A 15,750-nucleotide genomic window follows, 5' to 3' on the forward strand; every position below is an offset into this window, starting at 1 on the left:
AACACGGTTTTCTCATAACTCCAGTTAACATGCTCCAAATGGCACGAAACTTCACAGGTTTGATAACGATGCAGCCCTCAACACATCTAGGCGTATTATGGGGTGTCATGAAATGCCGTTGCCATGTCGACAGATCACCCGCCATCAAACACAATGTTTGTTTTACTGCTGTAACTCATATACATTGTCCGATCGGCCTGAAACTTCCCACGTTTGCCAACGGCCGAGTCCTTCAGACACCTAGACACGTCGACGTGCGGACAACAGCCTGCGGAGCGTCGAAGGCCCGCTCAACGCTGCTTGCAGCTTTAATTTATATTAGGTCTTAACGTTTTTGCATAAATTAGGGCGTGGTCACTTTGATGGAAAGGTACGTGCCTCACAGCTAACAGCAACTTGTCCACTCTGCTAGGCTACAACGTTAGCTAGTTGTAGTTACTGTACTAGTCTAGTCTTCTGTCTCAGTAGCATCATGTAACCTGTTTGAACCATCCTCCGTATTGGGTTTGTTTTTAATATATACATTTTAATAACCCTTTACTGCTGTCACAATCTTCATTCCAGCCATATATTTATTAAAGTTGGGGTAGGTAATTCTGGAGAAACCAGCTCGAGTGCGCTAGAATTTGAAAACACACAGCCGGAAAAAATCTGCCACTTCCTTACAGAGCCCCTCCTCCAACACACACGAACGCGCACATGACCAATGAGGGCACGAGATAAGTTTGGGCACAGATGGAAGGCTGACAGGCAGGTAGGCCATCCATTTATTTGAGCCGGGCCTTGTTAAAGCACTTAAGATATTCATTGCTATCAGGATGTTAAGAGCATTCCATGGAATATAACAAAAAGTGTATCTCGAGCCGGTTTCCCAAACTTACCTACCCCACCTTTAAATTAGCAGCAAAAATGCACTTGAACTTGGCCCCTCACCCTCTAAAATCCTCTGTGCCTGTTATATAACATATATCTGCAGACTTATGGGTGAAACGCTTACAAAGGTGAGTGAAGGTATTCACTTTTCGAACGCATTGTTGATCTATATAAAAAAAAGCAAGATAAATCTCCAATTGAGTAAGGTAGGTGAAGACATCCAGGTACCGCATTTGCTCATTAATAAACATGACCATTTCCTCGAAAGCACACAACTTTACTTTAGAATAAAAACTGAGACTTTGTCACAGAATAATGCTCCATACTCTACGCGCAGAGGAGCCTTTGTGTAATCAGACGGCCTTCACAACTCAATCAAAGGCTTCAGAAAGGGATAATAACTTATCAAATGTAATGAGTCAACTGTTTGTGATCGCTGCTCAACGTCAAAACAAAAGGTTGACCGGAGATGTATCGTCATAAAGCTTATGGAACACAACATGGAAATTAAAACATTTCAAATTGAGTGATAACACCACAAAGAATTTATATGATTTTAGATTTATTATACTCTTATGTTGTGGTAGTGAAATAAATAATGAATGCGTTAAAAATTATTTTACAGAAAACACAACAATTAAAAACATAATACTTGTATGTTTCAGACAGAAAATAATATGCAAATCAGAAAAACTGAGTCTGCATCCAAGACACACGGGGAAGATACAGTAATTCTGTTTTAAAAGTGCTATAAAAGTATTCAAATATACACACACACTCACACTCACACACAGTGGATAATGAGAAAGATATATTTCCATCAGGAAGAGTTTGAAAGTGGACACAAACACACTCCAAATTCTAAATCATTCATATAGCATCATAATTGCTAAATATATTTATCACTGTATCGATAATGAGTACGCCTAAAAAGAAAAGGTTCAGTTCATAGGACAGTTACCAAGTCTTTGCAGTAGAGAAGTGATATTGTCTCTGTAATAGTTAGAAGCCTTTAACAAACACCATTTCCCATAAGTCCATCATGGGTTAACACAGACTAAACTTGGGGATCAAAGTTCAGTTTGTAGAGATTTGGCTTGGGGACCAAATGGTCATAAGTTCACTCCCGATCGGACCAAAAATATGGATGGAGATCTTTGCTTGGGAACCGAATCTCGGCATGGACCAAGAAATAAAAATGGTGTGGACTGGTAGCTGGAGAGGTAACAGTCAGCCTCCTGGGCACTGCTGAGGTGTCCGAGAGCAAGGCACCGAACCCCCAACTGCTCCCGGGCGCTGGAACAGTGGCAGCCCCTTCGCTCTGACACCTCCATGAGCTGGTGTGTATTTTCGGGTCTTGGTTTGTAATTGTATAATAACACTAGCGTGAACTGAATGATTACAGGTAGTCTTAATCTTAATAGATTGAGGCAAGAAAGCAGCTTTCAGAGGAGAGCTATTCCAGACGTGGCAGTGTGACAGCAGCTGGCCCAGAGCTGGAGTCAGGATTCTGTGAGTGTCTCCCCTGGAGCTGAGGACCTCCCATCTGTGCCCCCCTGAAGTCTCTGTTAGTGATTATCAACCACCCCTATTTAGTAAATAACTACTTAAAGTAGAGCATCAGGTAGCGTACCAGTGCCAGTAACTTCTTCTGAGGTCATGACTTTAGCGCTGTGGTTCTTTGGGGCGGGCTCCTGGAGGTCGACGAAGGCCTGCTGGTTGTGCTCCTTGTTTTCTTCCTCCTGCGTGCAGATAAACCTTTGCTTTTCCGTCGAGGAGGAGGCGGTGTTTTCTTCTTTGTTGCGCTGTTGGGGGCCCCCAGGTGCTCAGAGAGTCTCCTCTGAAACACTGCCTGGAACTGCTGAGCCTGCAGAACAAAGATAAGAATGAGGAATTGATTTGAGGACAGAACGGCTGTAGTGAGTAAACTCGGCCTGTGTGGGGCTGAGTTAGGTTTTACCACAAATACTGAAATTATTATAATGGATTTTTGTTTTTGGAATTGAAGTAACATCTTCATTTATTTCCACCTTTGTGTTACACAACTTTATAACTCCACGGTATAAATGAATACTGTTGTTGCCTTTATGGAAATCGGAGACTGCATTTTTCAGAAAGCAGAAGAGCTGGACAAAATATTCTTAACCCTAAACAGGTTGGAATGCCCCCTTTGATTGCTGTGTCTCTCTTAGATCAGTTATCCCCTGGTCTTCTTTCAGATTTGGTATTCCTTTGTTTTGGATTTGCCTAGGACTTCCGTGTCTAAGAATTGGAACCCATGAGGAACCCATGAAGAACACCACATCCTAGGACTAGATCTTTCTGCACACAAGCACTGAATCCCCACTACCAAAGACCATTTGTGAACAGAGATAGGGGTAACAACCTCGCCAACCACAAGATCTCAGAATCTGCTGAGGACCATGAGATGTGTTTTAAAAGCTATGTGACCTTTACAAACTATTTCATACAGCCTTAGCTCCAAAGGTCAAGACTAAACTGTAAAGCTCAAGCAGTAGAGGTCGTACCATGACCGTATGTGTGGTGGTCGAGGGTTCTGTGGTGGCGGTAGGGGGGGCTATACTGATGGCAGGGGGGGCTGTGGTGGTGGCAGGGGGAGCTGTGGTGGGCTGCTGGCCCTTTGGTTTGTTGCAGTACATCTCCAGATACTGGAGTCCACAGCCAGGCGAGCGGCAGCACTGCTCCACGATCCCCTTCCCTCTAGGCCGACCTCCGTAACCGGACCATGACCCTCTACCTGCAGAGAGAGAAACGTTCATCTTGAGATTCTTATCTTTCTTTAAAGCCTTCCTACTTAGGTCATTTAATTTAAACCATTCATGAAACCTTTTATCCTTTGGCATGCTTACCAAATTCTATCCTCTCTTGCAATAGTAATTACTAGGTCTGGAAATTGGTATTCAACTTTAAGGTTTTGACTGGTATTGAAATCTTATCCAAAACGATCTAAGAAAGTTCTATTAATACGGCGGTGCGCATAGCCAATACCCCAAAAGCGGACACTCTATTCTGCTTCGATGTTTTCTGTCTCCTGTAGTGTGTTATATAGGTTATCAAAGTTTCCCTCCAGTGGGAGAGCCGTCCAGCTAACCAATCAGAGCAGACTGGGCTCTGGTTTCAGACAGAGGGTGAAAAGAGGTGCCCCACAGGCAGTATGAGAAAAATAAAGAGCTTTTTGAACATTAAATCATTGAGACAAGTCACAGTAGAGACACTACTGAACTACATCGTCTTGGTCCAGGAGAGCATGTTGACAATATGGTAGCAATAAAGTTTAAAATGCATTGGGGCTCATGTCTACTTTGGTTTAGTACCACATTTCTGCAGAACATGACTTATCCTGGGTAAGTAGCAAATGCTAGCATACACGGTACAGAGGAGGCTAGCATTTGCTACTTACCCAGGATAAGTCATGTTCTGCAGAAATGTGGTTTGAGGGGCGCTCTGCTTCTCCTGTCTACACCTTCTCTGTTTGAAGTGGTTGGAGCGGTGCAGCTCTCAGATAGCAAGTGTTGCAACAATGTAGCTATCACACCGAGGCACGGTGTTCTGTGAGTACACTGCCATTTTGGTGGATTGCCACCCCTCTGATAGCAGGAGGAAGAAGTTGGCCTTGGTCAGAATTGAGATAAAGGTAATCAGGTGAAAGGGCCTGTGGGTATTTATCTGTGTCCAATGGGAGATATTTTATTCTAGTAATAATAATACATTTTATTTGAAATAAAAGCTGCTTCACGGTAAAAGGTCCACTGTGGTGTGGCCTACATGAAGCACTAATGTACAGAACAATGCAATCAGACTTGGCCCAAGAAATAGATCCAACATTAGATATGAAATTGCATAAAAAGTAAGAGTGTGTCCTGTTTACAGCTACAGCCTGCAGCACGGAGGAGCAGTGTTGTGACTATCATTATGCAGGATGTGTTTTTTATTGTTGTTTAGCTGATAACTTGCGGTGTTTTCACATGGACTGATGACCATGGCCTTATCCGTGTTAGAATAACCTTCATAGCATTTTGGTCCTAATATCTTTTTGTATCTCTATTAAAATCTAGGGAAGAAAAAATATAAGCAAACTGCATTTGTGTTATGTCAACTTCAAGTTAAATGTAGAGCTTATGTTTTTTATGTATTTCCCTCCATGTCGTTGCAGTGTGAACACAATAACAGCGACATTGCTTATTGGACCATGATGCATTATTGCTTGTTTTGTGAATGCAATGGAAAGAGGGAAAGACAACAAAATGTTGGTATGATAAAGTATTCATAGCTCAAATAAAAATCTGAGATTATTTTGGTTCCTATGCATGCACTTTATAGAGTGTCCCTAACATCAGTTTAAGGTTAGAGATCAATTTTGGACCATGCAAAACATTAGATGTTAACAACCAGTTTGCAGAGGAATAATCCTAATCATTTTGGTGACCTCCTGACCTTTAATGCCACAATAACACAGTTTAGAAAGGTATTATGGAACATTCTATACTAAAGACATGAGTCCTTATGTGAAACAGGTATATTACCTGAATATAAACGTACCTAAATAGATTCCACGATCCCCGCAGACAAACATTAGGTCCTTGAGCAGATCAGAGCCACAGCGCAGTTGGCCTGCCTCTGAGGCCAGGGGCCAGCCTGCCAGACAGATACACATCCGGACACACAACACCTGAGGAGGAGGAGGAGGAGGAGGAGGAGGAGGAGGAGGAGGAGGAGGAGGAGGAGGAGGAGGAGGAGGAGGAGGAGGAGACCTTTATACACCTACACACAAAGCCTATAACACAACATTAAGATTCATGTGCTGGTGACCGGGGGGGTTGAAGAGAAAGCCAGCACACATGCCTTTGCAGCTTGACTGACGGATGAATGCATGTAGGCAAAAACACTTTTAACTATACATTTGATAATAATAACTTCCAAATGCTTTCCTGCACCCAAAAGGAGATGGAAGACAATGTGTGATGCACAAGTAAAATGTATGACTAACTTATTGCGGCCAAAATATTATCATATTTTGCTCAGTATGCAGATGTCTCAGTCCGGAACATGTCCTTTGTATCGTTACGGCGAATTTGAGACTGCCAATTAATTTTCCAGATATTTATATTTTCTACTGATGCTTTTATAATAGATCTATATAATATATACCCCACCCCCCTCAGCATATGGAGACAGGTGTGCCAGACCTGGATTCATTTTGTCCAAAAGCTGAAGTCCTTACAATGTTTTGTAAACAATGTTTTTGAATTACCCGTTTTGTCAGAAAAACTGTCCAAAAGGTTTACGAAGAGATGAAGAAATGCTTTACTTTTACGGCTGCATTAATTTCTGATTATTAACACATTTTATGGGAATGCCTCTTGGTAGGGCAACAATAAAAGCACAACTCTAAGACCTTTCTTTGTGTTAATCAGCATTTTTGGATTTGCAGGCAATGGTTTACCGTTGCTTGATTCATTATGCACATTTCATACACAAAGGCAACTAATAGTGCTTTACATAAGCATTTACACACAATACAAATCAAAAACTAAGATCTGAAAATCTATATGAAGGCAAATAACCTCGAAAGTCCTGTTTGGTTTAATTCCCAAAGATATATATATTCATTGTTTGTATATTGTTGGAAACTGTTTTGCCTGTATATCTTGATTTATGGAAAAGTTACATTTTCTGACTTTCTAGAAGTAAACAATACAACAAAAACAATAAAGACTTCTCTCCATAATCATCTTGGCCAGTGAAAACAAAAAGATGGTTTAGTTTAATCCAATACAGCAGCATTTACAATGCACTTTATGCTTTAATGAACTTATTAATTGCTTTTGATAACAGCTAAATTAATTGTAATTGAATGCCATATTCCCTCTTATCAAAACTTAATTAATTTACAATACAAATCAGATCATTTTTAGGGATTTGTAGAACATCTGCTGGTTCCATTAAAAGAACGGTATGCAGATAGCTGGAACACACTGCTTACATTTCTAACAACAAATCGAATCGACTACTAGACGGCACTACAACCTGTCAGACACAGCTCAGGGAACAGAGTGGAAGTGGGTCTTACCTTCAGTGTGTTTGCTGTGGGAGAGGAGAAGCTTGAGGAGTGCATACTGTCTTTGTGGACTGACTGAAGGAGACCTTCAGTCTTATAGCAGCAAGCGGGGGGGGCGGGTCACAGCTGGTTCCTCCCTCACCTCCATGCACTCCACAGTGATTCACACTCAATCTCATCTGCAGCCTCTATCAGATTATTTAACACGTAGTCTCTGATGATCTACTCTGTGTTCCTTACGTGTGTAACAGGATATTCATCAGTGGCACAAACATTATGTTCAATTCTAACTGCTGGAACCAGAGGTGGAAGATGTACTCAGAACTTTTACTTGAGTAAAAGTAGAAATAACACAGTGTATGAATACTGTTACAAGTATTCCTGTAGTCAACATTTGATTCAAGTAAGAGTTCAAATTAATAGGATCAAAATCCACTTAAGTACCAGAAGTAATAATTGATATAAATGATATCACTGGATTATAAATAGGTATAATCTACTTTAAAGAGCAACTTCCAGGTTAAAGACACCTGTGAATAAATGTGTAGGAAAATGATGAATACACTAGATTTTCAAAAAAATATACAGAAATATACACTACAGTGACATCTGGCGTCGTTTTTGTAAGAAATGTTCACTTCCGCATAAAAAAGCCTCGGCACGTGACCTCCCGCGTGGGACACAAGGGGGAGAGCGGCCGGTGTAATGTATTAATAAACATGGATCCCAATGCTAGTTTCGACACAGAACACAGAAGAAGTTGAACATGAATATTGGAATGCATATGACGGACCACAACCTTATAATTATGAGCCTGCTAGGCGTCCAAGAGACCAGGAGCAGCCAAGGATTAGAAGAAATAACGGCCATCGGAGAGAAATTGAGCTGTGGTGTGAGGAGAACCAGTGGAGAACTGGGCAGCTATCTTGGTGAGTGACCGGCGTTAGCCACAGAATGTTAGCTAACATCACATCACAACATTGTAAAGTTAGCTATCATATATCAGGCTATAACTAAAGTAGCATTGATAATATAGTAACGTTACTGGCAGGACTGTTGATACTGATCCATAACAGAAACTGATGCGCAAGTATCAGCCGTATCTCGCGTTACCTAATGCAACTCCACATTACGGTGCTGTGTACCGGAGGGGAGACGCGAGATACGGCTGATACTTGACGATCTGGCGGAGAAAGGTTGTGGAGCCTCCGTTGATATGTCGTTGTAAATGGCTTGATGGAAAGCAGGTGTGTAGTCGGGGAGGGTGCACAGCTGATTGCAGCAGGTGTGTAGTCGGGGAGGGTGCACAGCTGATTGCAGAAGGTGAGTGGAGGTTGAGCCGGGAGCCAGGAGTGACAGCCACCACGCAAACAACACAGACGGGGGGAAACAAACAAACACAAAGGAGACGGCTGGAGCAGTACAGCCACCACAGCGTTACCTAGGGGGAGAGAGAAGTAATACGGTTTCCTGATAAAGCTGTGAAGAGTATGTGCTGCAGGGAGGTGGATGCACAACGCACCCAGGAACGAACGCTAGCTCCGGTCCTTTTTACTGTGGACTCGATGTCCTGACAGGCTGGTATTTGTGCAACCTGCACAAACACAATACTGCACCATGATTACAAATGGTGAAATACAATGTAAAACTACCGAAAAGTACCAGCTCCTTAAAACACAACCGCTCTACTCAACGCAACTCTACTATACCCGCGGTCAGAGAGCGAAGATGTGTCCCCTGCGTGATGTAATATGACGCGTTTGACGTATGACCTTAAAAAAAAGCAGTTTTTAAGAGCAGAGCTCAAAATTGCTCCTTTCCCTCTGAATTCCTGCCCTTATGTCTCGTAAAACATATCAAATCCTGCATTCACTTTTTTAATTGTAATTTTCAAGCAAGTTTAAGCATAAATGTAGAAAAAATAAAAACCTGCAAGATGCTCTTTAAACGTTTTACACTGCAGAGTATCTTCGTCCATAATATTGCTTCATATTTAGTTTATGTCGTCTTAATAATATAAACCTGCAAAGAAAACTAGTGACTAATGTTGTCGAATAAAAGTATGAGGACTAAAAGTACAATATTTTCTTTCAAAAAGTATTTGAGTGAAAGTTTAAATAGCATACCATGGAAACACTCAGGTAAAGTAAGTACATTTACTTGAGTTATTGTACTTTAAGAGGACATTTTACTCTTATTCTCAGGTTCATATCAGTATGTATTGTCTCTACTGGGACATGGCTCCATGCTTTAATGTCCAAAAAGCTCTTTATTTTTCTCATACTGTCCTGCAGCACCTCTTTTCACCCTCTGTCTGAAACCAGAGCCCAGTTTGCACTGATTGGTTAGACGGCTGGCTCTGTTGTGATTGGTTAACCGCTTAGAGATTTCATCCTGCCCCTTAGCCTATAACGTACAATGTGTTGTAGCACTAGCCAATACAGTGTTACATAGGATCTCCCTCTGGAGGCATTTTAGCCTTTGCAGACCATTAACATGCTCTAAAACCTATAAAACACACTCTGCAGAAAAGGGTAAACCCCAAAAAGCGTTTTAGGGCCTCCCTCAAAAAATAATGCTTATAAGCTCCATCCAGCTAGAACTTATACAACAGTCCTTCAATGAATCTTAACTTTGAGACTGTTTCGTGCTTCATTTGGAGGCTTCTTTTGAATATGTGGCCCTTCAGCTGAAATGCTCCTCTCGATCTCTGTTCCTAAATATCTTTAGACCACCCAAATACTGTGCAAGATGTTTTGATGACTTTACTGAACTGCTGTCTATAGTGTGTATTGACTTTGACCGTCTAGTCATTGTTAGTGATTTTAACATCCATGTTGACAACCCCCAGGACAGAGGGGCTAAAGAACGGTTTTGTGTTATTGATAGCTATGGACTGACTCAGCATGTGACGGAGCCCACGCACAATAAGGGGCACATTCTGGACTTAATTATCTCAAAGGGTCTGAATATCTCTAAGGTTGTCGTGACTGATGTTGCACTCTCTGACCATTCCTGTGTTTTATTTGAGAGCTCTATTTCTGTTCACACAAATGTTCAAAAAGAGGTAACCATAAAACCGTATTCATCAGAAAACACAAAGAAAATGTTCACTCAAAGTTTTTCTTACACGCTTGCCCTCTCTAACTTCTGCTAGATCATTTTATTTAAAAAAAAAAAAAATGCTATAGATGTCATTGCTCCCACTAAGGTGAAGGAAGTGCCCGGAACAAAATATCTCCACGAAGAAAGGCCATGACCGTGAGAACAGAAAAAAGAGTGTCGAAAAGCTGAACGCAGGTGGCGAAAAACAAATCTCCAGGTTCACTTTGAAATCTATAAAGAGATTAATTGCCAAAAACAACGCACATGCCTTGTTTGCTACCGTCGACAGACTAACAAATCCCCCAGTCTCAGTAGCCTCTGAACTTCTATCCACCAGGGCCTGCAATGAGTTTGCCTCCTTCTTCACTGCAAAATTCAGAAAATCAGACAAGCAGAGGTGTCCCTGTGTCCACTTAAAATCAATTCAAACACCATCACACAATTCCTTCTGATTAAAGATAAAGACTTGGAGGATATTATGCAGCATCTGAAATCCTCCTCCTGCTCTCTAATATTATTCCAACAGGCTTTTTCAAAAATGTTTTTCATTGCATGGCCTCAGATCTACTTCATAAACACGTCCATTCACTCAGGTGTTTTTCCACAGGCCCTGAAAACTGAGTCATTTCTTAAGATTTGAATAACGGTTTTGATGTGTTGCAGTCAGGCTTTCGACCACAGCTCTGAGACTGCTCTTGGTCTTCACTGACATCCACTTAAACACAGACAGTGGCAGAACTTCAGTGTTAGTATTATTAGATCTTAGTGCTGAATTTGACACTGTTGACAACATATTACTAGACTGACTAGTCAGACCTTTGGCAACAGTTCTAAATTGGTTTGAATCCTAATTTAAGGACAGGAAAAAATGTGTGTCTATAGGTAACTAAACATCAGAGTTGACAAATATGACATGTGGGGTTCCTCAAGGCTACATCCTGGAGCCTCTTGTCTTTAACATCTACATGCTACTTTAAGGGAAACCTCTGCATAAATGGAGAGTCAGGACTCAGAGAGACACAAGGAGAGTTGGAGCTTTGATGTCAAACACTGGTAGTTTATTACAAGTATCGGCCGGAGAATTCATATCACAAGTCACAGCAGCAAGAGGTTCTGACTGCCCGGGTTGGTTGCCACATCAATTCTGCACAGCCTCTCTCTCGATAGACCTTTTAACTAGTTTACAGAGAGTTAATCAACAGCTGGGCACACTGGAGAATCACTGAATCACTTGCCTGACTCTTAGGCTCTGTGACCGAGAGTTGACCGGTCATAAAACTGAGAATATCCACATATAAGTGCAACAGCACATTCCTTAAAGGAGATAACAGAGTCAGGGTTGGTTATAAACGTCAACAGTTAAATATCTTAGGAGTAAGACAGAATTATTCCCTCACAGTCCACTCTTTTTATCATTTATGATAACCTTAAACCATTAGTCTAATACTAATTTGGTCAATACTTAAATCAATAGGCGTCTTCAGATTTGAGTGTGGTCTTACACAACATCAATTACATCAACAACAATCACAAAGTAGAATAAGATTGAAACATTCAATCACAATGATTGATACAGCCAATCATAATAGAAAAATCATCTCTCATCAATGTTTGGATCATCTTTTGTCAAAAGCACAATAATGAACACACATAAAACACAGATGCATAATAGCAAAAACATATATTTTAAAATAATATGTTTTAACAATTAACCATTAGTTAATCTCCTTTATCAAACTATAAAATCAAAACCAGCTTGCAGTTTAAAGATTTACTTCAAGGCAATCACTAGTCAAAAGCATTTTTAAACTCAGGATCATAAGAGATCCAGCTAAGCTATACAATTCACAGTTGTGATTTGATCAATCTGCAAAATTGCAGTGTCTACAATTTTAGGAATACTTTATGTTTACTTCATTACATATTAAATCAAAAGACTATGGCATGATAACATAATTACATTACTTCAACTATCAATCATTATGTCATTTCAAAATCTGAAGGGAAAATTAAACAATTCTCAAAATGTTTAACAATCTGAAAAGGAAAAGTTAGGAAAATATTCAAAGACTTTTGTAAAAACCTGGAAAGGAAAGATTAAACATTCTTACAACTTGAAACATCATTGTAGGTCTGTCTGTGCACGGGTAATACATTGAAGAGCAGTGTTGTTAAGCCTGATTGCTGGACAATTAAGGATATTAACATTATCCATTATAATATTAGAAATATCTTATTATTCAATACCTTATAATCTGAAAATATCAATTAATTTATTTTGTTTAGTGTGAAAGTGTAATTTGATCTGACAAAATATATTTATCACCACTATTTAACACATGTCTGGTCATCGGAAATATAAAAAAACAATCATTAATTGTACATCTGTAAACATCTGGTCATTCAATTCAAATGTTATCTTTGTACGAGAGCTGGAAGAACATTTCCTCCTGACTCGTTCTCCTCCTCTCTTTATGACACAGAATGTCTGGTGTGTAAAGGCATCCTGACACTGTACTGTAGATTAGCACTGAGGTGCTGATTGGCTCAAACTCTTCTTCATCAGAGGACCATGTTTCAACCGCCCCCCCAATTGTTCTGCTTTTGTGTGGCTCATTCAGTGAGCACTGTAGTTGATCCCCTCAGTGAAACGGAGGCTCATCTGCCTGCATTCCTTCTGCTATCTGCTTGAGAGCAGTGTGACTGCGTATTCCAAGTGGTGCATCCAGGTCTCCCCCCGTGATGGAAGAGGTTAGGAAGACATCAAACTGCTCCAAGAAACAAGGAACCTTATATTATAGAAGCCTCTGAAACCCTTGCTCGTCCTACAGGGTTGTCTGCTTGAGCCCACCGAGCAGAATGGTGAAGAGAAGAACCCCCTCTCAGCAGAAAGGTGAAGTGAAGCATCCCCTCTCAGCAGAAAGTTGAAGTGAAGCATCCCATCTCATCAGAAAGTTGAAGATTAGAATCCTCTCATCTCGAACGACCTCGTGTTTCCTTGCCCGTGGCTGGGGGTGCCCTCTGCAGCCGGAGAGTGTGACCCTCTGTCTCTGACCCTTGGCCTTCAGAGCTGTCCTAGTTATTGGGTTAACACTTGATAGGGATGTTTTCCTGAGTGCAGACAACTCAAGGTAATGGATTAGCACATTATCATTTAATTTAGTGGGAATGCTGTTAACAGCATTTCCACTAAATTAAGTGGGATTAATCCGCCGACTTATTTTGCCGCGCTTCTTCTCCCGCATTGAACATCGCAGAAACTCCGTTCAAACATCAAAACATTCAGCTCGGTCGGGAATCGATGGCTATTACTTTTCTCATTCATAACTTTCAGAATTCCAGAGATACATCCCATAATTCATCACATTTTTAACATTTGAACTTTAACATTGTGCAGCTCGTTAAGGCAGAGTGCGTGATGTCAGAGTTAGAGTGGAGGACAGTTTGAAATTTGCCTTCATATATTTTTTTTTAACTGCCATAATTCCCAAACCCTACATTCCTGAGACATAATTTTTCATGACAAACGTAGGAAAACATCCCGTAGCTTGAAAAATGACAAATACTTAAGCAAAAAATAATTAAACAAAATGCTTTTTGAGGGCATGTAGTGACAAAAACGTTCAACATTCCTCCATTAAAGCCCATTGTAATTTCAGGCTGATATTTCCTAACAGCAGCAGCCGCACACCTTTAGTTAAACTGCCAAAAAGGCCACATTATTAACCCGAAACTACACCAAAATTACTTCCTTGACATGCTTCACGTTTTCAAATTTCACAGATATCTGTTACGGTTCTTCCACAAAACGCTCACATGTAAGAGGTTCATCTCTCATTCAGAACAATGAAGCCTTTGAAGTCTAGGCACCTCGTTAGCTCAACTATAAACACCTGTGCAATGGAACACGATGATGTCATCCCTCCAACTGACATGCTCAGAGCAGCAGACTTCAGATAGCAGTGTGCAAACAGTCCAGCCGTGAAGACATCTGCAGGACAGTTTTGAGATTTCTTCAAATGCCGTTGCCATGGCAACACAATGCTCGCCTTGAAACACGGTTTTCTCATAACTTCAGTGAAAATACTCCAAACAGCCTAGAACTTCACAGGTTTGGTAACGATGCAGCCATCAACGCATCTAAGCGTAGTATGGGGTGTCATCAAATGTCGTTGCCATGGCGACGGACCACTCGCCATGAAACACGATGTGGCTATAAGTCCAATGGACACGGTCCAATCGTCCCCCAATCTTCACTTGTATATCACCGTTCCATGCCTCAACAGCTCTACGCCAAATCTGAGATCTCACCTTATGCCATTTCCATGGAAACGCATCCCTCGCCATAAAAGATGATGTCGCTATAACTCCTATGCAAATGTTCAAAAAGTGCTCAAACTTCACAAGTGTGCTAACAGTCCAGCCGTGAAGCCATCTACGGGACAGTTTTGAGATTTCTTCAAATGCCGTTGCCATGGCAACACAATGCTCGCATTGAAACAAGGTTTTCTCATAACTTCAGTGAAAATACTCCAAACAGCCCAAAACTTCACAGGTTTGGTAACAATGCAGCCATCAACGCATCTAAGCGTATTACGAGGTGCCATCAAATGCCGTTGCCATGGCGACAGATCATTCGCCATCAAGTTAGTTCAGAAGTTTGCGGTTCAAATATTCTGCTGCTATTCGAAGCCTTTTCACTTTCTTTTCTTCTCTCATCACACATTCAAGCCCCCAGTGTTGTATGTATCATTTCAATCAAAATTATTCACTTTCCAATTCTAGCGCACTTGAGTGTTTCTCCATTCTTACAAAGCGCCTGTCTTGTAAACTACACGGACCACTATTGCGGTAAGCATGTTGTAACTTCCGGTTGTTGTTGTCATCTCCGGGTATCCCGTGTGCCTGTTCTGTTGCTGATAGCTTGTTATCTTAACTTAATCGATCGTTTTAAAACTCTTGATCACGGCAACTGCCTGACGTTGTAATCACACGTTACTACAGCTTAAGCACTCACAAACTCTCCTTTTCTTAGCGACTGTAACTCCACAGTTGCCTACACTCTTTTCGGGTTTGCTAACGGTAGCTACTTTAGCTTGATAGCTAGCCATGGCTCTTTCCCCACCCTCGGGTGCTATTTCCTGCTCTAACTGTCTCATGTTTGGTTACTCCCCTACCTCCTTTACTGGTACCGATACATGTGTTAAATGTAGTATAGTTGTTAGGTTGGAGGCGGGAATCATAGCCATAGAAGCCCGGCTCCGCATCTTAGAAAATAACTCAGCTACAGTAAAGCCCATGTTAGCCGGTGCGGACCGGCAAAAGGTAGCTCCTCTTAGCCGTCCCCCGGCAACTCCCGAGCAGCAGGGAGAATGGGTGACTGTTCAGAAGGGGCATAACGCGAAACCCGCAGGTCCCCACCAACCCGTTCACGTATCTAACAGATATTCCCCACTCAGCGAGACACCCGCTGAGAAGCCAACTCTGGTTATTGGTAGCTCTATTATGAGACACGTGAATTTAGAGACCGAAGCGTCCACAGTCACATGCATTCCGGGGGCCAGAGCGGGCGACGTTGAGGCGCATCTTAGACTGCTGGCTAAAAATAAACGTAAATACAGTAGGATTGTTATTCACGTCGGTGGTAATGATGTTCGTTTACGCCAATCAGAATGCACCAAACTTAATGTGGC

At 41.4% G+C, this 15,750-nt stretch overlaps 1 protein-coding gene across 1 annotated transcript; it reads right to left on the reverse strand.

Moving 5' to 3' along the window:
* Window positions 1–771: 771 nt before the first annotated feature.
* Window positions 772–7,200, reverse strand: LOC307035126 (uncharacterized protein). Its single transcript, XM_079674154.1, has 4 exons — window positions 6,965–7,200; window positions 5,434–5,563; window positions 3,402–3,631; window positions 772–2,740 (listed from the first exon to the last, which is right to left on the reverse strand). The coding sequence occupies exons 1-4, from the start codon at window positions 7,007–7,009 to the stop codon at window positions 2,531–2,533; spliced, it is 615 nt and encodes a 204-aa protein (XP_079530280.1). The 5' UTR covers window positions 7,010–7,200; the 3' UTR covers window positions 772–2,530.
* Window positions 7,201–15,750: the final 8,550 nt, after the last annotated feature.

The sequence above is a fragment of the Notothenia rossii genome (assembly GCF_949606895.1).
Source record: "Notothenia rossii genome assembly, chromosome: 4".
Lineage (NCBI taxonomy): Eukaryota > Metazoa > Chordata > Actinopteri > Perciformes > Nototheniidae > Notothenia > Notothenia rossii.